Source organism: Petaurus breviceps, unplaced genomic scaffold, assembly GCF_028583685.1.
Source record: "Petaurus breviceps papuanus isolate PSGF00001 unplaced genomic scaffold, PetGlider_PUasm1.0 186, whole genome shotgun sequence".
Taxonomy (NCBI): domain Eukaryota; kingdom Metazoa; phylum Chordata; class Mammalia; order Diprotodontia; family Petauridae; genus Petaurus; species Petaurus breviceps.
Genome location: NW_027185798.1, coordinates 32,979,276 through 33,005,687, shown reverse-complemented (window position 1 = coordinate 33,005,687; position 26,412 = coordinate 32,979,276). Strand labels below are relative to the sequence as shown.

The following is a 26,412-nucleotide window of genomic DNA, read 5'->3' as shown; positions in this document are numbered from 1 at the left end:
GGGGGGGGGGGGGGGCGCCCCCCCCCCCCCCCCCCCCCCCCCCCCGCACGACACCCCCCCCCCCCCCCCCCCCCCCCCCGTAAAACCTTAGTAAGGTATCAGATCTCCTAGTCCTGAATCTCTATTGCCCCACCAACGACTCCTTTGTCTCTCCTTGACCAGGTGCCAACTTACCAAGAGAGATCCCAGTGTACTGATTCCAGGGCTGGCCTGCCAACCAGGAGGTTCTGGGAAACCATCCCTCTGCAGCCACTTACAAGCTATGTGACCTTGGCCAAGTCTCTAGACATCTTTTCCTCCCCTCTAAAATTGAAAGGCTTGCGCTCCATGGCCTCTGAGGTCTTCTCCAGCTCTCAATCTATCCTTGAGCCTTCTTGTTGCCCCACCGATGGCAAAAGATTCATTTCGTCTCTACTCTTGAGAAGACACCAGCTCCACAGCCTGAAGAACTGAAGGAGAGAGACTACCCCCAGAACACGAGGTCTAGCTACACACAGGCCCAGGACTTGGTGGCCTGGAAAGAGGCCTATGAATTCCCACAGCCCTCTGGGGAACTGGCAGCTGAGCTGAAGAGGACCACCTGGCAGCTGGAGGAGGTTCTGCAGGAGAAGCAGCAGCAGCAGCAGCAAGGCTCAGAGCCACATGGAGACTTTCCCCTGGGAGTTCAGGCTGGTCACCTCTCTGGGGAGCCCAGTGTTTTCCCCCTTGCAGGGAAGACTGGGAAGGCAGAGGCCCGCTGGAAAAGAAAGAGCCATTGCCCTGGGTCTGATGACAAATGGGTCTGATTACTCTTCCTTTACCTTCTGAGACATAGGACGCGGGGGTTGGGGGACAGGGAGAGGGACTCAGTTTCAGCAAAGTCTCTTCTATGGTCAGTGTTCGTCCAGACCGTTCACAGGTAGCTAGGTGTACATGTGGGTAGAACCTTATCCTAGCACTGTCAGTAAGACCCGTGTTCAAATGGAGCCTCAGATACTCTCTGGCTTTGTGACCCTGAACAGGTCACTTTAAGCTGAAATGTAAACTAAGGTCATTAGAGTACCACCTCTTGAGGATTGGGTGTACAAAGCGCTTGGCACAAAGCCTGGCACTTAGTAGGTAATAAATAACTAAATCCCTGTTCCCTCGGCCCCCAGGCTGGGGGCCTTTACCATTTGCTTGCACGGTAACTGGGACTCTCTTTCCTTTCTTTTTCCTTGTTGTTGTTGTCGTGTCGTTTTCTGGTGGGAAAAACAAAACCAACCGCTAGAAAGTAGAACAAATTCTGATGTTCCCAGATGAATCCTGGGGTAAAGTTAGGAGAGAAAAAAAGATTTCAGAGAGAAACCCATTCTATCTCTGGATAGCGTTCCTTATTTAATACTTTACTGATTTGACACCAGAATCTTTTCCCCTTGGCCACTCCCCTCCCCCTCAACCTACAACTGAACCTTCCCTTAGAACAAATAGAAATTTTATGCAAAACCAATGGAGACTGAAAAGATAAGAGAACGTATGCCACATCCTACATCTGTAGTCACCTTGTCTCCACTGACTGATCTGGGGTAGGAATGAAGGTTTGTTATCCTTTCTCCCCAACAAAAAGATCATTAATTTAAGTCAACAACCTTATGACCTTTTAGTTTTGGGGGGTGGAGGGGGGCAAAGGGGGAGGAAGGGAATGTTAACACTATTGTATTTATTAAGTTTTTTATTTCATTTATTAATGACATAAATTGTCATCCTGTTCTTCTATATTTCCTTCTGCAACAGGTCCTACAATCTCCCAGGGCTGCTCATAATTTCTCATAGTCATCATTTCTTGCATTAAAAATTATATTCCAATGCATTTACAATTACATACCCAATTTATTTCCCCTTTTATTTGCTACCACAAAATGTAACTATGCATTTTGGCACATATGGGAGGGATGGAGGGACTTTTTTTCAACTTTTCTCCTCCTTGGTATATGTCCCCAGGAATGGGATGGTCAAGTCAAAAGCATGAAAGATTTAGACCTTTTTCTTATATTATTCCAAAATGTTCTTCAAAGTTTACCATTGCATTTATCCACCAATATCATGTAACTGTACCGGTATGTCCATCTCTCCTCTCACAGTGACTCTTTTCATCCTCTCTGAGACTTCTCATATAGCTCAAAGTGACAATTGCTGAAACTTTCATGTCTCTTTTATTTGTGACTTAGAGCCATATTTCCTATCTTTTTATTTACCTTGTCCTTTTCACAAAACTGTTTTTTCATTTCCTCTAATCCCTTATCTACTTGGGAATGACTTCTGGTCTTATAGATTTGTGCCAATTCCCTGTGTATCCTGCATATCAGCCTCTTTTTCAGGATATAAGGAGCAGAAATTTTTTTTCTCTGCATTTAACCATTTCCCTTCTTGTTTTAACTGATTTTATTTTTGGACACTAGTCTTTTAATTTTATGTAATTCAAATCATCTATTTTGTCTTCTACAATCTTCTACCTTTTCTTGTCAGGGACTTCCTCACTCTCATCCATGATGGTGCAATGTACCTCCACTCTTTCTCCTTTATTTTTTTGAACATGAAATGACCCTTCATATAGATGTCAAGAATCCACTGGGGCAGTTAGGTGATTCAAGTCCAAGATGCTATCCACTATAGCACCTAACTTGTTTGGGAGGTTTCTCTAAATCTCCTAAAGCTTAGAATTATCCAAAAGGTGAATGGCTGTCTCAGAAAGTAATGCATTTCCCTTCCCCATACCACTACCCAACATGTTAACTCAATGTCTTCAAGCAAAGGCCAAATATTTGTTAAATATATTAAAGAAATTATCCTTGTTCACATGATACCTGGGCAAGATGACCTACTTCTTAAACTCTGTGATTCAGTCACTTGGGGTTGAGGCATCCAGAGATTAAATGATTTACATGCAGGCTAGTGAAGGATTCTAATCTGTAATCTGATTTAAATTACAAAATTCTTTCCACTCTATAGCATATTGCCTCCCTAACCACTGTTCTAGTCACTTTGGAAGATAAAAAGAGGTACAGAGCACCATCCCTGCACTCCAACAGCTTACTATCTAAATAGAAATATACTGTATAGGCAAATCAAAATAATCAAACTAGTACACGATTATTGTTGTTGAGTTGTTTCAGTTATGTCTGACTCTTTGTGGCCCCTTGTGGGGTTTTCTTGGCAATGATATGGAAGTGGTTTGCCATTTCCTTCTCCAGCTCATTTTACAAATGAGGAAACTGAGGCAAACAGGGTTAAGTGACTTACCCCAGTGCCTTACAGCTACTAAGTGTCTGAGTCCAGATGAGAATTCAGGAAGAGGAGTCTTCCTAACTCTAGCCCAGTAGTCTATCCACTTTACCACCCACCTTCCATATTGTACACATTTATATAGGACTTTAAAGTTTTCAAAGAGCTTTACACAGGTTATCTGCCACTAGTCCTCACAGTGGTCCTGTGAAGTAACATATTGCAACATTTATGATGTCCATTTTACAGATGAGGAAATAGAGATTTAGAAGTTAGGTGATTGGCCCATAGTCACACAACCAGTAAATGCTGGGAGATAAGATTCACAACTTTGCTAACTCTTAGTCTAGCACTCATTTTACTACTTGTCAATATTAGACAGCAAATAAATGCTAAATTATTGGATCTATTAAGAAAACATTCTAAATTTAGGGGGGAGAACAACCATTATGGGATTTGACGATCATAGAAAATGTCACAGAGCGACCTTTTCTCTTTCCCTTCTCAGCTGCTTCTACCCTAAAGCTAAAGCAATACTTTGATAGTGCAAACTCCTTAATGTAGTATTCGTATATTATATATAGAGATTGTATAAGATTATATAATCTTGCCACAATCTCCCTTTCTAGTCTCTCCCCCCACTCCTCTCCATACAGGCTTTTCCTCAAATCCTACTCTTTTTTCCTCTGAGATGAACTTTTGTTCTAATTGTTCATTATGCCTGGAACCTTCCTTCCCAGTAACCCTGTCATTGAAATTCTACCCATTCTTCAAGCTCAAGGCACATGTTATCTTGTAGGATCATCACATCCTAAATTTAGATGCATGATCTGATCTGAAGAGGAATAGGACCTTAGAAGTCATCCAATCCAGTCCCTTCATTTAACAATTGAGGAAAATGTCATACAGAGGAAGCAATTTGACTTATCTAAGGTCACATGGTGACTGTGTCAGTATTAGAAATCTGGTCCCTTCTGGATGCAGCTTTCTTTCCATAGCACCACAATGTCTACTCCATAGCTTCAAGGAAGTAATATCCTGTTCTTGACATCCTATACAACTTTGTACTCTTTGATTCAGCCACAAAGGCTTCCCAGCTGTTTCATGAACAAGATACTCTTTCTCTCACTTCCAGCAATTTTCCCTGGCCCCCTTGCCTGGAATGTTCTCCCTCTTCCACTCTGATTACTGACTTCCCTAACTCCTTTATCCCAATTAAAATCCTACCTTCTATAGGAAGCCTTCCCCAGTTTCTCTTAAATCCAAGGCCTTCCTTCTGCTAATTATCTCCTAGTTATCCTGTATATAACTGGCTTAGTGAATATATGTATTTTTGCATGTTATCTTCTCCATTAGACTATAAGTTCCTTAATGGCAGGGACTGGCTATTGCTTTTTTGTATCCTATACTTAGCACAGTGCCTGGAATATAATAGGCTCAATAAACATTGATTGATTGATTGATTGATTGATTGATTTCCCACTCACCGGGAACACTGCAATTATGTATAAACACATCAGCTGCTACCTCCTTCATTGTAAAGACTTTGAGGGCAGAGACTGTCTTATCTTAATAACTATCACATTGTTTTCAACATTGACCTTCAATATGCTTAATTATATACCTTTTATAGCATCCAGTTCATAATATTTAGAGTTTCATATTAAGAACTCAAAAATGCTTGTTGAATGAATAAACTAGCATTTGTAATAGGCCTTAAAGAAAGGATAAGATTTGGATGCACTGAAACAGGTGTCAGGACATTGCAGGCTAGAGGAATGTAGCCTTGAAATCAAGGAATATTTCATTTTGCTTCATATTCTCAGTTTAGCACAATGTTTGGCTCATTGTTAGTAATTAGTAAATGTTTGGTGACTGAAACAAAACAAAATAAAACAAAACAAAAAAATCATGGAGGCAAGAATGTATAAATAATATTCCAGTTAATAAGGAAACCAATTGAGCAGAAGAGTTATGGAACATGAGACAGAACTGGAACCAATAATTTCTGAAAAGGGTCATCAGTCGGGGAACCATAAAAATGAAGAGGGTCATCATAAAATGATGAGGTTTAGGCTAGAGGTGCTCGAGACCCCAAAATACCAACACATTGGGTCCTACCAAATGAATTCAACTCAAGTCTTCTCTCAGCCCAAGAAAAGCAAAGTTTATTAAAAGTTGGCCATAATGGGTAGACTCTTAAAGAGCCTCAGTATCTGTGATACTAGCATTGGGCAAGTGGACCAGAATCATCTAACCCAGAGCAAGTCTGTCCTAGAAAATTCTATGGAACTCTCACACACACATGCAGGCAAGATGGGGTCTTATATACAGAAAGGTTGTGGGAGGAATCTAGGAGTGTTCTAGAGGAGGAGTTTGGGGAGGGTCTTCAGGAGGAGTCAGATGACCCACTTAGCCAATGCAAGCATAAGAGATACTGAGGCTGCTTAAGAATCTACCCACTATGGCAAACTTTTAATAAACTTTGCTTTTCTTGGGCTGAGAGAAGACTTGAGTTGAATTCATTTGGTAGGACCCAGTGTGGTGGTATTTTGGGGTCTCAAGCACCTCTAGCCTAAACCTCATCATTTTATGGTGACCCTCTTCACCACTGCCTATTCCATATGTCTAACTGGATTTCCCTTAGATACCTTAAACTCAACATGTCTAAATCTGATTTATCTTCCTGTTCTTTACTCTTCCTAAGTCCTCTGTAGACATCACCATCACCTCAGTATCATCTCCTCAGTTACCGAGACTTACAAGGTGTCACCCCTGTCACTTCAGTCTCTCTTATCCCCTACATTCAGTATTTCCCCATATGCCTCCTTCTCTCCTCTGACATTGCCACCATGTCATCTTCCACCCAGCTGTCAAATTGATCTTCCTAAATCAAAGTTCTGACTTTGGCCCCTGCCTATTGCAATGGGAAGAGAATAAGCATTTATATAATGCCAGGAACTATGCTAAGCATTTTTAATAAATATTTCACTTGATCCTCACAACAACCCTGGGAGGTAGGTGCTATTATCCTCCTTTTACAGAGTCAGGAGGAGGAAAGTGAGTCAGGCAGAGGTTAAATGACCTGTTGAGGGTCACCCAGCTTAGTATATGTCTGAGGCTGTATTTGAATTCGGGTCCTTTTGACTCCAGATCCAGCAGCCTATTTACTATGACATACCTCCAAAATCAAATATGAAATCTTCTAGCTTTTGAAGCCCTTCATAACCAGGTCTCTTTTTGTGCGTCACTCCCTTCCATGTCCCCTGGCCTCCTTGCTGTTCCTTCTCTCACACTAAACTCCATCTCTGAACTCTATGCCTTTTCACTGACTGAATACTATTCCTGGAATTCATCCTCTCCTCATCTTTGCCTCCTGGCTTTCCTGGCTTCCTTCAAATGAAAATCTTATCTTTAAAAAAAATTAAAATATTTTATTTTCCCCAAATTACATGTGAAAACAATATTTATCATTTGTTCTTTTTTAAAGTTCCAAATTCTTTCCTTTCTTCCTCCTTCATCTCCTTCCACCCCAAGACAGTAAGCAATCTGATACAGGTTATACTTGTGTAACTATGTAAAATATTTTCATATTAGTCATTTTGTACAGGAAAACTCAAGTGGAAAAAAAAGAATGAAAGAAAAAAATGAAAAATAGTATGCTTTGGTCTGTATTTAGACAAATGAGTTATTTCTCTGGAGGCAAATAACATGCTTCATCACTGGTCCTTTAGAATTGTCTTAGATCATTGTATTGCTGAGAAGAGCCAAGTCATTCACAGTTTTTCATTATATAATATTGCTGTTACCATGTACAACATTATCCTGTTTCTGTTCACTTCATTTTGCATCAGTTCATGTTAAATCTTTCCAGGTTTTTCTGAAATCTGCCAGCTTGTCATTTCTTATAGAGCACAATAATATTCCATCACAATCATATACCACAACTTGTTCAGCCCTTCCCCAATTGATGGGCATTCGATTTCCAATTCTTAGCCACCACAAAAAGAGTTGCTATAAACATAAAATCCCATCTTTTTCAAGAAGCCTTTCTCAATTATCCCTAACGCTTGTACTCTTTAATTGTTGATTATTTCCACTTTATTTTATTTGGACATAATTGTCTAAATATGTTGTAATGTCCAAGTATGTTGCCTTTCCCTTTAGACTGTGAGCTCTTTGAGAAGAGGGACTATTTTTTGACTTTCTTAGTATCCCCAGTGCTTAGCACATTTAACACTTAATAAATGGTGCTTAATAAATCTTAGAATAAACTTCCAGGAATTCATTGAAACACCTCCCTCAACTTTTTCCCTTAGCACAACACTTGACACTTAGGAAATGTCCTTAGTAAATGATTGTGTACTTGACTTCCAAGTGTCAACTCAAACTATTCCCTTTTAATTTCACACTTTACTTAGCTTGGGGCTTGGCACAATAATAAACCTTAAGCTTTTTTTTTTCTCAATTCATTTATCTTATTACCATTTTCCTTTTCTGTTAACACCTTGTTTCTACCTTATAAAAACCCAAATTGATACCAGGCTGGTCCTATCTTGATAAAGTTGTTAATCACTAAGCAACTCCCCCAGATTTATTATAACTAGCCCAGTGTTCAACTTCAAAATAAAACATGCTTCAGTTTCCATCTTATCAAAGGCTTTTCTTAATCAAGGTGTTGACAGCCTGCTCAGCCTCCATTATTCCAAGATTTGAATTTATTTCCTAGTGAGCGATTAACCCAATTTACTAGAGTCCCTTAAAGAAATTCCTTGAGCTGTTATTCCCTGAGAAGAGAGGCTACTGTTGGGCAGGCTTTCACCTCCCTGTAGAACTCCTTTTTCTGTACATATGATAAAGTAATTCCAAAAACAATGCTCCATAGGTAACAATTCTCTCACCTCCTACCATCTTAAAAGATCTATTTTAAAAATTGATCCTAAAACCCAGAGCCCTCAGAACTGAATTTTCTTTTTAAGAATCCTATACCCTGGATGTCATTTGTCTTACTTTGTATTTATTATAATTTTCACTTTCATTTCACTTACAAAGTAGACTCCTTTACATAAATCATTTTAACATCTAAATCTTTTCCTAAGGAAAAAGGACAGAATTTGTCTAGAGTAGTGGCCTCCAAACTTTTTTTGATTGCATATCTCTAAAAAAATTTTTGATTATACTATCTGAATATGTATTCACTTATTTACAAATTACATACATGGTCTAATAATTAAGCATCTTATAAAACTTACACAAAAATACAAAAAGTATGAGATAAAGATAAAATAATATTTTATCCTACAGTCAATAGGAAATGACTAGAGTTTACTGATTAAGTATGATTGGACCTGTGATTTGTAAAAATTATTTTGGTAGGTGTGTGGAAGATGGATTGGAGAGAGAACCTAAAAGCAAGAGACTAATTAGGAAAGTATTGAAATACTCCAAGAGAGAATTAGGGAAGGCCTAAACTAGATTACTGGCATCTGATTAGGAAGCAGGGTAGAGATGCAAGAGATTTTGTGGAGGTAGAAATTGCAAGACTTGGCAATCAACTGGATGTATGTGGTAAAGGAGAGCAATGAGTCAAGGAAGATACCAGGTGTCTGAAAAGATGGCAATGCCCTCAGTAGAAATAGGGAAGTTCACAAAAGGGGCAGGATTTGGAAAAAAGGTAATACAAGCCCAACCCACACATGCCTGCTCATCTTGTGCTACTTACTTTTCCACTGAGGCAGGCTTACTCACCTTAGATTGCACTAATAGCATGCAGTGGGTAAACTGCTTTGGGTCCCTGAATAGGGCAAGATTATAACCTCCCTACCCAAGTCCTACTGGGCTTGTCTCCAACACAAACATACCAACCCTTATGCCCCAACACTTCTTACTACCCCCTTCTAAGCCCAAATTCAGCCTCTCAGGGCAATTATAACCTAATCACTACCAGGATACCCACAGCAACAGCTGCTGCCATTAAGAAAATCTCTCTATCTCTCTGTTTCTGTCTCTGTCACCTCCTACCAACCCTCTCTTCTCCAGATGACCTGAGATTATGGCAAGCTCCCCACAGAAGGTGGGTTTTGCCCTTCAGAGCAGTAACTAAGAGGCCCACCTCCCCCCTTTTGGTTTTAAGTGAGACTGAGTGGCACAGGATAAAAAGGCATGGTTGGTTAGGAGTTTCATTATAGATCTCATTACATTCTCTTCCCCCTCATCCCCTCTTCTAACCTTTTCTATTACTTTCAAGGACACTACCATTCTCTTGGTCACCCAGATTCATAATCTAGATGTCATCTTTGACTCCTTGTTCCCCCTCACCCTACTATCCATTCAATTGCCAAATCATGTTATTTCTCCTTCTGAAATAACTCCTGCATCCACCCACCCTCTCCTATTCAGTCACTAGCTCATTTTGGGCCCTAATCACCCCTAGAGAAATTAGATGGCACAATGGTAGTGGACCTGGAGTCAGGAAGACTCAGCTTCCTGAGTTCAAATTTGGCCTCAGACACTTACTATCAGTGTGACCCAGGGCAAGTCATTTAAACCTGTTTGCCTCAGTTTCCTCAACTGTCAAATGAACTGGAGAAAGAAATAGCAAACCACTGCAGTGTCTTTACCAAGAAAACACCAAATGGAGTCACAAAGACTCAAACATGACTGAAAAAACAAAAGACTAAACAACCAAACAACATTGCAACAGCCAGTAAATGCACCCCCTGTCTTAAGTCTTGTCTCTTTCCAGTTCATTTTCCCCACAGGTCCCAAAATTATTTTCTTAATGATATGATAGGAATGTATCACTTTCCTACTCCAGAGACTCCAGCACTCTATTGATTCTAGTATCAAATATCCTTTTATCTTTATCTCATACCTTTCTAATTTCTATTTTTGATATGTTTTATAATGCTTATAATTATTAGTACAGTAGCACATTATATGATTTATAAGCCAATGTACCCACAGTGAGTCCCTACTTAAAAATGTCTTTCTCATAGTAATATGGAATCCAAAAAGTTCATCCATGACAAGTCTAGAGGATTATCATTGGGAAGAAAAGCAGCACTTTTTAAAATCATTTCACCTGAAATTATAGTTCCTCATTTATGGAATAAAATGGTTGATTTAGATTAGTGATCCTTTCTAAATTTTTAAGACCACTAAGGTTTCTAGTGGTCCTTTTGAAGAATTAAAAAAACTTCTAAGAAAAGGGGGGAAAACAGTAACAGCACCCAGAACCTTAGAATGTAGGATTCACTACACAGGGCTATTTCAGGGATAGTCTATCAGAAATAGACCCAGTGAAATAATCCCAAACAAATCTAATTGTTCTTGTCTTTTATTGAATATAACCTAGATAAAAGAAAACACAGCTGAAGCTCAAGATATTTCTAGTCCTACATATCAATTAGAACAGCCCTAAAAAAAATAAATAAATAAACAGGAAGGAAGTTATCCATCTCATCAAGATGGTGGGGTGGGAAGGGTTTATTAAATTTTAGGTTAGAGTTCTCCCATAGAAACCATACATAATTCTGTGACCAGAACTCTAGAGATTTCCCCTTCTCTGCCTACCTATGGACAAGTAGCATGTTAACTTTTGGGGAAAGCCTAGGCTTGGCAGTCACAGGGCCAATATTCAAATCCTGCCTTTTTCAATAGGCCTATGCCAAATTGGGCAAATTACTTAACTTCCTTTTGTGTAGAACTCTGACATCCCATCTTTGTCTGTAATTATTTTCTTTTCCTGAGTTCTAGGAATAAGCAACTTCTTCCAGACATAGACAGTCTGATTGATGTTTTAGTTGCTTACGTTTATTATATAGTCTTTCATCTGGGTTCCTCCAAACCAGCTATTCTTTTTGCCTTTATTTTAGCCCTCTTCTAGTCCGCATTAAACCTATCTAACTTTGCCTTAAGACTAATGTTGGCAAAAATGGTTCATATGTCTGTTGTGGTTGACCAATATTCTCTAAAAAGAATTTATTTTCCTTAGCTCAGCCCAGTTGGAGAAAGTGGAAGATATGGAAATAGGGGGAAAGGGCTCCAGGGAAGGATTTTCTTCCCCTGGTCATTCTTTAGTACTTCATTAAAGTTCATTTGAAAGGGGAAATTGGTTTATCCTTTGGTGAGGTAAGAGAAGAGTAAAATACCTTCACTAGGCCTCTGATCCTTGTTTATTTATTTAGCACAGAGCCTGGCACATAGCAGACGATTATTGGTTTACAAGGAATCTCTTATGTAGTTGGATGCTAAATAAAATGTACCTGTTCTATAATGTAAGGCATTCAGAAACTCAAAGCAAACTAACAAAAAGATGGAAATAGAGTAGGGGGGAGAAATAGCTTCTTATATGCCCTAATGAAATACAGCCCATAGAAAATACAGTGCTATAATGACTTGGAAGAGAACTTGATGAGGCTTGGAAGTCCTCCAGTGAACGGAGAGTAACTATTTGTTAACCAATTCAAAAACAGCGAGGGACTTTCGAATTTTAACGCTACCCAATTGCAAAGGAGTCCAGTGAAGTGGGCGGGAGGTTTTGCTGCCAAAGGCCTGCCGTGTTTCCCCGATAATAAGACACTGTCTTATTAATTTTTTTGGACAGAAAAACACCAGAGGGCTTATTTTCAGGGGAGGGCTTATTTTAATGAACATTGACAGCAATTTTAATAAACAGGTAAATGTGAACAAAAAAAATGTACCTTTATTCAATAAGCAAATCACTGGGGAAGAACAGGATGATGCACTCACTGCTGCAGCTCTGATTGGATGCAGCTCGGAGCGCGGCATGCGTTTCACGGGGCGGGGGGGGGGGGGACGGTGCAAACAGAGGGTACTGTAATGTAGCGTGTAGCGCAGGGGATCACCTTCACTGCAGTAGCAATCTCAATAGGGCTTATTTTAGAGGAATCTTACACAGTAAGGGGAGGGCTTATTTTCGGGATAGGTCTTATTATCGGGGAAACGAGGTATCTACAAAGCAGAAAAGTGATTAATTTTGCTCCTCTCCCCCCCACGCTCCCCCCCAAAAAAAAGACCCAGGGCCACAGCCTAACTCCTAGGCGGTGTAGGTTTTACTTAAATGCTGTGTTGCTATTGTCACAATACTTAAACGCTCGAGTTCAGCAACCAAAGTTAAAAGGTGCTATGCAAATAAGATTTCACTTGATATTGGAAGTTCATTAGATTAAAAAAGTATTCCTGTGGCGCAGCGAATAGAGCTGACCCTGGCGTCAGGAGGACATGAGTTCAAATCCGACCTCACACCTGACACTTATGAGCCTTGTGAATTTGGGGAAGCCACTTAACCCCAATTGCCCCCCAAAAAGCATTTTATATATACAAATATTCCTAACCTGCAGGAACTGGTTTTAAAGCTGCTAAATCATTAACCAGCCAGCACTGCCACATGTGGCTCTACTAAACATGACATCTGCCAAGAGTGGCGCCACCATGACTCCCAAGACAAGTTACAGCTCTTTTGAGGATTAGGTGGGTGGCTCTGAAAAGAGCCTTTGGTTGAGGAGCAGTTTGCTCCTTTCTAAGCACATGCTCACTTGGAGCTAGTGTACTTGGTGACGGCCTTGGTGCCCTCGGACACGGCGTGCTTGGCCAGCTCCCCGGGCAGCAGCAGACGCACGGCCGTCTGGATCTCCCGGGAAGTGATGGTGGAACGCTTGTTGTAGTGCGCCAGGCGAGAAGCCTCGCCGGCGATGCGCTCGAAGATGTCGTTGACGAAAGAGTTCATGATGCCCATGGCCTTGGAAGAGATACCGGTGTCAGGGTGGACCTGCTTCAGCACCTTGTAGACGTAGATGGAGTAGCTCTCCTTGCGGCTGCGCTTGCGCTTCTTGCCGTCTTTCTTCTGGGCCTTAGTCACAGCTTTCTTGGAGCCCTTTTTAGGGGCTGGGGCAGACTTAGCCGGCTCGGGCATGGTAGTAAAAGCTTTCTCGATCTAAGCCAAACGAGAAAAGAAACCAAAAGAAACAGAGAGTAAAGCAGTGAAAGAACCTGCATTCTTTTATAACGGTAGCATGCAAATTAGGGTTCAACGGGCTCTTTATTCCTATTGGTCAACGTGATGTAATTGCGCTACAGCTACTTTTTCTATTGGTTTCTTCCGGAGCCTATTCCGAGCCAATAAAAGTTGATCTTTTCTAACCCCGCCCCTACAGAAGTCTACAAAAGATACCTTATTTATCTCGGGGACTTATTTTCCCCAAGATTTCCTTTTGCCTTTTTCCGTCTTCATATTCTGTTTTCCGTCATGTCAGGCCGAGGGAAACAAGGAGGTAAAGCTCGTGCTAAGGCTAAGACGCGCTCTTCTCGGGCTGGACTGCAGTTCCCAGTGGGCCGTGTTCATCGCCTGCTCCGCAAGGGCAATTATGCTGAACGGGTTGGCGCGGGAGCGCCAGTCTACCTGGCCGCTGTGCTCGAGTACCTCACAGCAGAAATCTTGGAGCTGGCAGGAAATGCCGCTAGAGACAACAAAAAGACGCGCATCATTCCCCGTCATTTGCAGCTCGCCATCCGCAACGACGAAGAACTCAACAAGCTTCTAGGTAGAGTAACTATTGCCCAGGGTGGCGTTCTACCCAACATCCAGGCTGTCTTGCTACCTAAGAAAACTGAAAGCCACAAGCCTAAGGGCAAATAACTCGGCAATGAATAACTTAGCATGTGACAACACCAGAGACAAAAGGCTCTTTTCAGAGCCATCCATTTCATCAAGGAAGAGCTGAGATACTGTAATAATTTTAAATTTTTTTTCTAGATGACTCCATTTATTACTTTACATTAATCTCATTGAATTAACGTGTTAAGTTCGTTCTTTAGTGGTAATAGCCCCTTCATTTGATAGATGAGGGTGGCTCTTAAAAGAGCCGTTTTGGGGGGGGTGGAGGGACACACTAGTCCCTCTTACGGTTTATTTGCTTTTGCCAGGCTTATGGCTCTCGGTTTTCTTAGGCAGCAAGACGGCCTGGATGTTTGGCAAGACACCGCCTTGAGCAATGGTGACTCCCCCGAGGAGTTTGTTCAGCTCCTCGTCGTTGCGCACTGCTAGTTGCAAATGGCGGGGGATGATACGGGTTTTCTTGTTGTCCCGAGCTGCGTTTCCCGCCAGCTCCAAAATTTCAGCAGTTAAATACTCCAGAACCGCCGCCATGTAAACCGGAGCTCCGGCGCCAACCCGCTCGGCGTAGTTACCTTTGCGGAGCAAACGGTGCACACGACCCACGGGGAACTGGAGCCCGGCCCGGGACGAACGGGATTTAGCCTTGGCGCGAGCCTTGCCTCCCTGCTTTCCGCGGCCAGACATGGCGATATGGAAACGAGGCCCTCTCTCAGAGAAAGAAAGACAGAAAACCTTTCAGCAGCAATTTGAAGTAATTTATAAGACCTACTGGCAGGCAGAAAAGGACCGGTTTCATTGGTTAAAAAGGCCGTTTGATTAGAACAACCAATAGGAAAAGAGAATTTTCATCTCATCATTTGCATCGTAGGCTACCAGGAAATGACGAAAAATAATCTACCAATCATTAGTGGGTATCCCCAAGCCCTTATTTGCATGCCGGATCTATAAGTAAAGGGCCTGTCGCCATTCTGTGTCTTTGTACTTCAGTCGCGACTTCAGTGGCTTTGTGCTTTCGATAACCATGCCTGAACCAGGAAAATCAGCTCCTGCTCCTAAAAAGGGCTCCAAGAAAGCCGTGACCAAGGCCCAGAAGAAAGATGGCAAGAAGCGCAAGCGCAGCCGTAAGGAGAGCTACTCCGTCTATGTCTACAAGGTGCTGAAGCAGGTCCATCCTGACACCGGTATCTCTTCCAAGGCCATGGGCATCATGAACTCCTTCGTTAACGACATTTTCGAGCGCATCGCCAGCGAGGCTTCCCGCCTGGCGCACTACAACAAGCGCTCCACCATCACTTCCCGGGAGATCCAGACGGCCGTGCGCCTGCTGCTGCCCGGGGAGCTGGCCAAGCACGCTGTGTCTGAGGGCACCAAGGCGGTCACCAAATATACCAGCTCCAAGTAAGCGGCTGCTCCAGGAGTCACAGACTTCCCATGAAACAAAGGCTCTTTTCAGAGCCACCCACTTGATCAGAAAAAGATGCTATTCACTTGTGCTTAAAACAAGAAACACGGTTTTTCTGTATTTCCTAAAACCCTTGTCTAATACTGGGGAAGTAAGCTTTAAAATCTTTTGTAAAAAGCGGGTTGAGAAGCTCACCCTACCAATACAGGTAGGGTGGACAATACGAAGTTGGTAAATGTCGGTATTCCGCTTCCATTATGGATTAGAATAGGCAATAGGAACAGACCCGTAATTTTTTTAATGGAGGTAATTTATGGATGCTGAAATTGTAACAGGCGAATGTTCTCATTCCTTTCCCCCCCCCATTACTATGATTAAGGGATTTGCCCAAGGGAATGAAATAATTTGAAATGGAGGTTTTTTGCTTTACACTGTTATACGCCACATTGCCTCCTGCTTCCCTAAATGACTTAATTTTTAATAAAGGTCTGTATTCTGTCCCTGCCTGCACAACTATCCTCGCGAGACTGCGTGCTGAAAGATTCAGAGCTGCCTTACTTACGAGTAAGGACGAGCCGGTTTTGGTTTTAAGACCTGCCTCTCACCAGTAACCTAGCTGTTTGATCCTGGTTGTATCATTTATCCTTAGTGCTCTAGCCAATTTTCTAGCTTTAGTTGCAACTAAGGTGCGGACCTGCATTGGTAGGTACCTTCCTAATTGGTAGAGGGACTTCCCTATACCAGTGAAATCACAGGACCATTCCCTATCCTATCTCTGAAATACCCGACGCATTCTGGGAGCTGGCGGGAAAGATGCCTCCTCTTGAACGCTTTCCCTTTCCCAAAACAATCTCATTTCCTCATTGTATTTAATCTGCTTTTTACCCTTCCTATAATAAGTAAAAAGGAATTAGCTTCCAACAGCCTTTCTCCACCGTGTTTCATTTTCCTCAAAGTTTTCCCCTTCTCCTTTGACTGATTTACATCTTAGTTTTGTGAGGTACAAAAAGAGGGAAAGGTGGTAGGAAAGGAGTTCTCTCTAAGGCTTTGACGTTCGGGGAAACTGAGCTTAGAATTGCTTAGAACTCTCCAAGTGGAACTGTATAGGAGGCGCTACCCCCTCCTCTAACACTAGACAAACAAGCCTCTGGTGCCCCTGCAGCTAAGCTCCTTGTTGCTGGGACATAACTTGGGGCTCCCCGAGGTTATGTGAAATTGGCTAGGCGTCTGAGGGGACCCTAGTCTGGAAAACTCTGGAAATAGAGAAGAAATGGAAAAAATGGAGTCTCCTTGAGCCCAAGAACCTTCTCAGTGAGATGTAGAGTCCCTCAGCCAGCAGTATTTGTGACTAGGAATGTCATGCTTTAAAGTTTAAAGTATTTAAAGTTTAAACAAAAAATAATAATTTTTCCTTTCTGTCAATGCCAGGCTTCCTCTCTTGTTCCTTCTCCATTTCATAAGCCCCACAAGATGGGAGATGGCTTAGTTCCAAAAGTTCTGCTGCTAACTAGCTGAAAGACTTCTGCCTAAATCAATTTACTTCTGACCCTTTCTACTGCTCTGAAAAATAAGGAGCTTAAAATCGTTCTTTAACTTTCATTTGATCTCAGAAATACTTCCAATCTTCCAAGTTTCACTGAAGGGGCGGGGGAGGATAGGGGGGTTGGGAAGGGAATCACAGATCCAACCAGAGTATTTTCGTTCTCACCATTGGTATATAGTCTGCATCTATTTCCCTTTACTATATCTAGAGAATGATAAGGAGAGCAAGACTCTGACGAAAAGAAACAAAGACTCCCTTTTACTGTGCCAGCCAGAGGAAGCTCAGCTCACTCCTTTCATAGACAGAAGACTTATGATCCCGAAAGTATCTACAAATTACCCTACTTGCTTGTCCTTGAAATGTCCCTTTTTTTAAAGCTTCAATGCCCCAGTACACCAGGAGTTGTATAATTAGCTTAGACACACTCAACACATTTAAAGTGAACATTTATTGAAAACCCAATCACGTTTTTAATCATCAAATTAAAGAAATTAAACAATGAAGCTTTTTTTCCAAAAAAAAATAGCTAAAAATTTAACAACTAAATTTGAAATTATTAAAGCTGGGTTTGAATACTGGTTCTATTCTTATTTATTACCTTTCTGGATCTCCACTTCCTTACCTATAAAATGAAGGAATTGGATGAGAATATTTAAAAGTCTCATCTAGTCCAAAGCTTAAAAAGTAGATAAAATGGAGAAAGTTTGTTTTTCAGATTCCAACTCTGCAAATTCCAGCTCCTTATAATCAAACTTTTGGCATTACCCTAAAATACAGAATATCCTTTTCAGCTTTATTTTACAGATTCAAAAAAAAAATATCCCCAAGGATGTTCCCTTAACCCCTGAACTTTTCTATGAAGGGTCAACATGAAAGCTCAAAGATTAGTGATCAGAGGTGAATCCTTTAAACTTTAAAACATTAACTTTCTTTCCTTCTTTCTTCCTTCCTTCCTTTCTTTTTTTCTTTTTGCCTTCCTTCTTTCCTTTCTTTCTTTCTTCCTTTCTTTCTTTCTCTCTTTCTTCCTTCCTTTCTTCCTTTCTTCCTTTCTTCCTTTCTTTCTTTCATTTTTTTTTCTGATGGACCAGGACTCCCAGGGTATCCTACTATGGGCTACAGAAAACAAAGTGGTTAGGTGAATCAAACATCTGGTTGATTTTTTTTTTCTGAGCAGGCTGTAGACAAATAGAGTCCCCAGGCAAGAAAAGAAACCTCTCTGAGGACAGGAAGGAGGAAGGAAGAAAATTAACCTAATGCCAACAGGAAGTGGGTTCTGCCAGGTAGGAATGTCAATGTAGCAAGCAGGGCAGTATCCTTGATAACTCTAGTCTGTAAAAAGAAAGTAGAGGGGCCTAAGCCTGCAGGTCAGCCTAGGACTGTCTCCTTCCTCCTAACACTAGGGCTTAGATGAAGCAGCAAAGGAATATAAATGGAATGTAGAGTCCCATAATAAGGCCACCTGCCCTGGAACAACATAGTTCCTGAGCAATTCAATTCTACCACATCAAGAGGGCTGTAGGCACATTGGGGTATACCCCTTTGCACACCACCATGGTCATTAGCACAGGGTGGAAAGATTAAGTCAAAGCCTATATGACAGGAACCCTGAGGTTTTCTTCTTTGGTTTTTCTTTATTTTGTAGTGGCAGAAAAAAAAAGCAGGAAGAACTCTCAAGGACCCACCATGGTATACTAGATCACTGTATTTGAACTGAATACTACCTTTCTGGATTTCTACTTCTTTACCTGTAAATGAAGGGATTAGATGAAATAAAGTCCCATCTAGTACAAAGTTTAGATGGGGAAGCAGATAAAAATGGAGAATTCTTTATGCCAGAATTTGTGACCAAGCTTTGTGCTTACCCTCTAAAAGGGAGCTGACTTGCCTGTTGCTGTCTCTTTTCTGAAGATGCTAGATACGACAGTTGCTGGTCCCTCAGAGGGGATGTCTTGGCATTGATGTAAACACCCCCCCCCTTCTTTTTCCCACCCTACATTGACTAACCCACCACTAAGATGCCAGCTCCTCAGGAGAGGCCAGGTAGAAAGAACCCAAGAAATAGTAGCAGCTGCAGTGGTGGAATGACAAGAACTCTGGGTTCAGTCATGGAAAAATGAAGGAGCAGCACATGCTCAGAGTTTGGGAATTCTGCCCAGACAATATAAGATTCCTGGAAAGCTCAGGGATTGGGAAAGAGTTCTTAAATTTAGGATTATCATACATCTAAAATTATAAGACCTTCAAAATCATCTAGTCCAATGTCCCTTATTTTACAGATGAGAGAACCAAGGCCCAGAGATTTTAAGTGGTTTGCCCATAGTCACTTCAGAGGTGAGATTTGAACTCAGATCATCTGACTCCAGAAGATCTTTCCACTGGACTGTATTGTTTCTTAGGGACAGGAGTTTTGTGCAGATAGCCTTGAAATTAGAAAAGCCATCTAAGGTTCCAATTCCATGGTATTGAGAGCAAAGGCCTACTGTCACTCTGAATTGTAGATAATGCTGGTCCAATGGGGGAGAGAGGTCAGTGTGTATTTCTCCCAACAGCCCTAAAGTCATTTCCCTCTAGAGGGGGTCCAAGGTCCCATTGTGGTACCATAGGATTAGAGGCCTTTCTATGTCCCTGAGGTGATTATGAGACCAAATGGAATGTTGAGAAGAACCTGCTTTTAACTTTCCCGGTTTCCTCTGCTCTGAGGTGAATCTATGCCACAGGGTGGTGCTGTCAGTCTGGAGTAGTGGTTTCCAAAAGTATTCTAGTTAGGCACTCCCACAGAAAAAATGTATGTTGAGACTGCACACCTTTCTCACATCTGTGTGTTTACTCATACATTATATATATGCTATTGTACTAGTATGTACATTATTTAAAAGATTATTAAAAGAGAATATTTGGCTTATTTAAAATAGAATTATCAAAAATAGAAATGAAAGAAGAAATAAAACGAATGAATTATGTTTGGAGTTTTTATTTTATTAAATGTACAAGGTAACTTTTTGTTCTTGAGAATAGTCACTGAATATACTTGACACTAAGTCTGGAGTCAGAGGACCTAGGTTCAAATCTTACCTCTGGACACTTACTACCTGTGTGACCTTGGGCAAATCTAGCCTCCCTACACCTTCTTTCCTGGGAGACTTAGACAACCAGATGGCCTCTGAGGCATCTTTACGTCCAGTTCCTTTACCCTATTAAAGAAAAATACATTTTTATATCCCCTAAGAGGTCAGGCAGATTTGTAAGACATAGTTCTTTGTTAGTAATTCATTAATCAGTTAATTTGATCAAGATAGCTAACTAAGTAGGTTAACATTGCTTGTAAAATACTTGTTTTATTGGAGAATACCCAATATGAGCCAACTAATAGGTCCTAAAAGTCAATGAACATAAAGCTGCTTTTCAGCAAGTCTTGTTTCTCTGTATAATTATTCACCATATATGCAAGGAAAAAGGGATTTGTCTGAATTTAGAACCTGAATTCAGAAAATGGTGGTGGTAATGATAATGATGATGATAGTATTCATATAGGGCCTACTATATATCGGGAAATTTTCGAATATGAGCTCATTTGATTCTAGGACAACCCTACGAGGTATCCTATGAGGATAGCTATTACTATTCCCATTTTACAGGTGAGGAAACTGAGTCAGAAGTTAAATGACTTGCCCCAAAATCACACAGACAATAAGTGTGAGGCCAAATTTGAACCTGGGCCTTCTTGATTCTTTGTCCATAGCCTACAGACCTCTGGCTTCCTTTAAATGCCAACTAAAACTCATCTATAAAAAGTCTTTCCCAAACTCTCTTCAACCTAGAGCCTTCCTTCCCTCTTTGTTATTTTCTATGTACCTTGTACATTGTATATTTGTACATATTTGTTTGTTCTGTCCCCCACCAGACTGTGAACTCCTCAAGTTCAGTTCCTGGCCCATAGTAGGTGCTTATTAAATTATTATTGACTCACAAGAGCTCTATCCATTATATCACCTAGTTGTTATAAATTGCTATAAATCCATTTCTCTTTTTCACATGTTTTTTCTAAATGGACAGCATTATAACTTAATTTCACATTCATATTTGGATGTTTTGTTGTGGTTATAATAGGACTACAGGGAACATCAAGAAAGTCAATTTGGCTAGACCAGCAGTTCTCAAACTTTTTAGTCTCATGACCCTTCTATAGTCTTAAAAAGTGTGACATAAGGGGGAGCTAGGTGGCACAGTGAGTAGAGCACCAGACCAGTCAGAAGGACCCAAGTTCACATCCGGCTTCAGACACTTAACACAAACACACACAAAAAAACAAAACTAAACTAAACTACCCTTGTGTCCTTGGTCAAGTTACTTAACCCCAATTGCCCTCCAAAAAAAAAAGAAAAAAGAAAAAAAGTGTGACATATACAAAGTTCAAGAGACATAGTTTCTGAGTAATTAATCATTTTATTAATTATTGCTAGCAGATAATTAATAATGGGTCAGTGGCACTCTCAAATGCCAAAGACCCCTCATGGAACCTACTCAAGACTTATATGCCCTTAGAATGGTGAGTGTTCCTGAGGGTGGCAATCAACTCTGACTGGTAAACAATTAACAAGAAAAATGAATATTATAATGAGAGCTGGACCCATTTTAATGAGGGGAGGGGACTCTGGTCACTCTTCCTCCCAGATTATCCCAAGCCTCAGGCAATCTAGACAAAGGATCCACCCCCAACCCAAGCCTGAATAGAACACTATGGGCTTCCCCACTTTTCTGGGGTCAAAAAAAATTTGAAAAGAAAGCTAATTCAACCTCATCATCATCAATGTCCTTCAGATATTGGCTTGACCTAATAGAGAATGGGGAACTAGGAAGGGAAAAAAACCCTGGATCTCCCCAATAATTACTTATTTAATCATCATTTCTTTCAAAAAGTATTCTGGAGCCTTCAAAGACTTTTTGTTAGTATGGTTTATAACTATCAATGCTTGCCATATTAATTAAAACATCCTAGTATTATTTTTTTTTATTTTTGACCCTTCAGATTCCCTAAAAGCATCTCAAGAGATGCCCCCAAGAACTACACTTTGAGAACTGATAGGCTAGAGACCATAGAACACATGAAGGGGAGTAATATATAATGAAGCTGGAAAGATAGACTGAAACCAGGCTTTGAAGAACTTTAAATGCCAAACATATGAATTTACATTTGATTCTAAAGGTAATTAAGGAAGCACTGGAGTTCATTTAAGGGGAAGGAGGTGAAATCATTATACTAGTGAATTAAGAAAATCACTTTGGCAGCTGAGCAGGACAACTTGAGTGGGCGGATTTGAAGCTCCAGACCAGTCAGGAAGCTATCATAATAGCCCAGGCAAAACCTGAGTTGAGAAAGGGGGGCAGGTGGGAGAGATGTAGGGATAGAAAGGACAAGATTTGCAGTGGGGTGGGTGAAAACAAAGGATCAGTGACTATAAAGCAGAGTGACTGGGAGGACAGTGGTGTTGTCAATGGTAAAAAAAAAAAAAAAATGGAGGTTTCTATGAGAGGTGTGATAGGAATAAGATGGTGAAATGGGAATGTAAATTTGTAAGATCTTCCCTGCCCCTAGGCTAAAGTGCACCTGGAGCCTGGTGTGGGAGGCTTGTTTTTCAGTAGATACTTCTTGATTGGCCAGTGAGTCAATAAGGTTGTTACATTCTCTGAGCCAGGAGAAGGCTATATAAGCCCTGATGTGTAGCTTTGTTTTGGGGGCTCACTTTGAGAAGTGTTCTGTGATTTGATATGGATTCTGGGAAGCCGTTGCCTGGAGCACCTCCCCTCCCCCCCCTTTGAAAAACCCAGATGTTGATTGGGTATGGATGTAATGGCTGGACAGTTTGGAAAGCTGTCTACTTGATCTGTTTCTGACTTGATAATTTTGTCTGTATACTTTGAAGTTCAGGGTGCTGACCTTTTTCCCCTGAACTAGGTGAACGATACATGTTTGACTGATTAAAGTAAGCTTGTTAACCCATTTTGAGTTGCTTTCCTTTATCAAAGCAGATCCAAGAACCTGTATTGGCAGCAAACCCTGAGGATGCTTGGGGTGCCTGCTGCTACAGATGGAAGAGAGATACAGTAATAAGATTTGCTATGCAGATCACAGCCCATTCAAGCCTGTGACTCATTCTGTTCCACCTAAAATGAAAAAAGAGTGGAGAGGGGAACTTTCCAATGTCACGTACTGAGCTAAGGATACCCTAGGATTAGAGTTTAACTACCCTGAGCAGCTGGCATTCTTGCAATAGAAAGGGAAAAGCAGGAGCAGGCATTGTAGGAGGGGGAAGAGTTTGGGCAGTAATAGGTAGAGGGTTCATGTAATTGTTTTGGAACCAAGGCCCACAGTTAGTTAAGAGAGAGCAGGCTACCATTCGTATTCCCACGGGCATACTGGTCAGTAATACATCCCTTTGGGCTCATACCGTACCCACAAGGGCTAGATCAGTGGTCTCTCCAGTGCAGGCTCTGGCCTGAAGAAGAGCTGAGGCCTGACCCCCAAGGGATGTGTGATCAGTCAGAGAATGAAATTGCATCCCATTCTTCCAGCAGTAGCCATTCATGTGGCTTGCCTCCAGCACAACCTCATCTATGTGTATCCTCTGACATTCCCCCAACTCTGCTTCCTCCTCTATCTGTTGCAGATGTCTAATTTCCCCTCTTCTAAGTTGGGTCCCCAGGACAATTGTAACCTAAGTACTACCAGAGCACCCACACCTGGGGAAAACCCCAGGTACCCATTTGAAGTGTAGTCGCCAACATTCAAAGCAGTAAAAGACCTGCCTCTCTAATTTTCATTCTGGGTGGGATAATGAAGAATCAATCCCTTTCTCACTACTCAGACAGCTACCATCCTAGCCCTGAATCAGCTTTTGCTTGGACTAGTATAGTGGTCCCCTCATTGTTCTCCTTGCCTCAAGTCACTTACCTCTCTAATCCATCCTCCCACAACTGCCAAAATTATTTCCTTAATGTTGTTGTACCCAAAACGTGAGCAAGACCCAAGTAACAATTTAGAAGTAAACCCTTTATTGGTGCCATGTCTGCTCAGGGCCCCACCCCAAATCGAAACAGTAGGAGCCTCAGCTTTTCAAAGCAACCCACTCAGCCAAAGGTCAGGGATTGTGTAGGTAGGAACTTGCGGAGACTAAAATCAGTGATTGGTCAGTACACATTTTGAAACTCCCCAGCTGCTAGTTTCCCTAAACAGAGCTAAACTTGGCAGAGCTGATTGGGGGAGGGGAAAGAGAGCAAGGGAACCAGAATGAGGCCGTGTACAACATTCCCCACTTCTTATGTTGGTGTGTCAAACCCTTGACACAGCTGGGCCGAAGCATACAGGTCAGTCAGTTCTGTTCCCAAGGGCTGGTACTGGGGATCCCTAACAATTAGCAATTTAACAGAGTTAATAGGGACCTAACAAATTGTAGAAAATGATTAAGGAGGCAGGGTCCTACAATCAGGGCCATAGTCAGGAGGAGGAGGGGGCCAAGTACAACAATGTGATGGTCTTAACCATGTCACTCCCCTATTCTGTAAACTACAGCAGCTCCCTATAGACTCTAGGATCAAATATTTCACCTTCATCTCAACCTTTATTAATTTGTATTTTGTGTGTGTTTTATAAAGTACTTAATTATTGGTACTGTAGTATATTTAGATAAATTATAAATAAACATATATATAGTAGACACATCATTAAGGATGTATGGGGTTCATTGGATCCCTTAGAATTCCTATGATCCCTGGAGAGGGAGAATTGTATCAATTATTTATAGAATACTTTGAATCCTATTTTTCTCCCAGCTCTGTCTTTTGGGATAAAACAAAGGTTATCTTGCACCTAATATTCATTATTACCTGCATAGTGATGAAGGGGTGGAAAGTAAATACTGTAAGCTGCATTTTAGGAACATGTGCCAGAAACAAATTTTTTTTTTAATTTAACATTTTAAATCCAAACAATTCTAGCCTAGAGAGAGACAAGTCCAAATTAGTATGGTATCCTCATGCCTTCAGACATTTCTCCATCACTCTACCTTAAGAAAAGTTGAGATAGGAATCTTGAAAAGGAAAAAATGATAATAATTATAAATGTAATTCATGATTATCATTCCACAACAATAGCCACAATTCAATTTCTTCCTCTTTCTCTCTCCACAAGGACAGGTATATTCTCCTTCCATGATCAACATCACAATCCTTTCTTGAATAAAGAGGTTACTTTTCTCACTTGCCCAATGCTTTGGGGGATGAAGAAGGCAAGGATCTAAACAAGACAAGAAATAAATCTAATCTTTTATCTTTTTAAGAGCAAGGTCTTTCACTTTTGTTATGCCTGGAAAATTCTAGAAAAGATTTTAGGCTTGGAGAAAATATTATTTCTTAATATTTTCAGTCCAACTAAAAAGGGTTTTATATGTTTCCACACTGGGAACTAGGTACACTTCCCACATATCTAGTGTTGAAAGTGAAATTTGGGGAGAACACAACTGACTGAATTTTGTTCTGTATAATGCATTTGGGGGGGGGAGGTAGGGGTGGGAAGGCCTATGTCTCAGCGTGTATCTCAGGGATAGTTTAAAGTTAAATGCCTGTCTTTCCCCTTCCCCCTCACAGTGTTACAAAAGAAAACTTTAGAGGGCTTTGAATATATAGTTCTAGGAACTCACTCCCTTTTATTCATCATATCTAATAAAGAAACATTAGTAGCTTAACAATAGACAGTTGGTGGCATTGTGGATGGAGTGCCAGACCTAGAGGCAGGAGGACTGATCTTCCCAAATTCAAATCTGGACTAAGACACTGACTAGCTGTGTGACCCAGAACTACCAGGTAAAAGAGAAAATACTTCAAGTGGGCAGAAAGAAACAAATCAAATATCGAGGAACCACAGTGAGGATCACACAGGATTTGGCAGCCTCTATACTGAAAGATCAGAGGCAGTGGAATACAATTTTCTGGAAGGCAAAAGAGCTTGGGTTACAACCAAGGATCACCTACCCAGCGAGACTGAGCATATTCTTCCAGGCAAAGAGATGGTCATTCAACGATATAACAGATTTCCAGATCTTCCTGATGAAAAAGCCAGAGCTCAATGGAAAATTCAACCTCCAACTATGAGATGCAAGAGTGACATAGAAAGGCAAACAAGGAAAACACACACACCCTGTTATTTAATAAGAGGAAACTGTGTATAGACAAGTAGAGGGTATGAGTATAAAATACACAAAATGAAGATAAAAAAAATCTTATTAAGGGCTACAAAGGGACTGCAATGGAAGAAGACAAATGAATGAAGTGGAAAAGGGTAAATTATGCCACACAAAGAGGCATAAAAACAACATAGCAGAGGAAAAGAAGGGAGGGAGATGAGCATTATATGAGCTTTTCCCTCATTGGTTCTGGTGCAAGGAGGGAATAACAACCAGTTAAGCATAGGACTCTATGGAGAAGAGACGCAAAATGTATCATATTAGAGGCAAAGAGGGGAGGGTGAGGAGCTTCGAATGAGATTTATTCCTGTCACTCTTGGTGCAAAGAAGAAATAACATACTTCATTAAGTA

The 26,412-nt window shown here is 41.1% G+C and overlaps 4 protein-coding genes and 1 long non-coding RNA gene across 5 annotated transcripts in view; 3 read left to right on the top strand and 2 right to left on the bottom strand.

Annotated features, from left to right (window-relative positions):
- Nucleotides 1–4,699, top strand: part of LOC138162733 (uncharacterized) — a 5,031-nt gene extending 332 nt beyond the window's left edge. The window contains exon 2 of the long non-coding RNA XR_011168700.1: nt 163–4,699. This is a non-coding gene — a long non-coding RNA (uncharacterized lncRNA). The remainder of the gene's footprint in view (nt 1–162) is intronic.
- Nucleotides 4,700–12,161: 7,462 nt separating this feature from the next.
- LOC138162732 (histone H2B type 2-E) lies at nt 12,162–13,249 on the bottom strand. The gene has a single exon (XM_069090138.1). The coding sequence runs from the start codon at nt 13,175–13,177 to the stop codon at nt 12,797–12,799; it is 381 nt and encodes a 126-aa protein (XP_068946239.1). The 5' UTR covers nt 13,178–13,249; the 3' UTR covers nt 12,162–12,796.
- A 169-nt stretch (nt 13,250–13,418) lies between these two features.
- On the top strand, nt 13,419–13,944 carry LOC138162730 (histone H2A type 1-F-like). Its single transcript, XM_069090135.1, has one exon. It carries the CDS (start codon nt 13,511–13,513, stop codon nt 13,898–13,900), a length of 390 nt encoding a protein of 129 aa, XP_068946236.1. The 5' UTR covers nt 13,419–13,510; the 3' UTR covers nt 13,901–13,944.
- Nucleotides 13,945–14,129: 185 nt separating this feature from the next.
- On the bottom strand, nt 14,130–14,571 carry LOC138162729 (histone H2A type 2-B). The gene has a single exon (XM_069090134.1). It carries the CDS (start codon nt 14,561–14,563, stop codon nt 14,171–14,173), a length of 393 nt encoding a protein of 130 aa, XP_068946235.1. The 5' UTR covers nt 14,564–14,571; the 3' UTR covers nt 14,130–14,170.
- A 245-nt stretch (nt 14,572–14,816) lies between these two features.
- On the top strand, nt 14,817–15,781 carry LOC138162731 (histone H2B type 1-F/J/L). Its single transcript, XM_069090136.1, has one exon. The coding sequence runs from the start codon at nt 14,901–14,903 to the stop codon at nt 15,279–15,281; it is 381 nt and encodes a 126-aa protein (XP_068946237.1). The 5' UTR covers nt 14,817–14,900; the 3' UTR covers nt 15,282–15,781.
- Nucleotides 15,782–26,412: the final 10,631 nt, after the last annotated feature.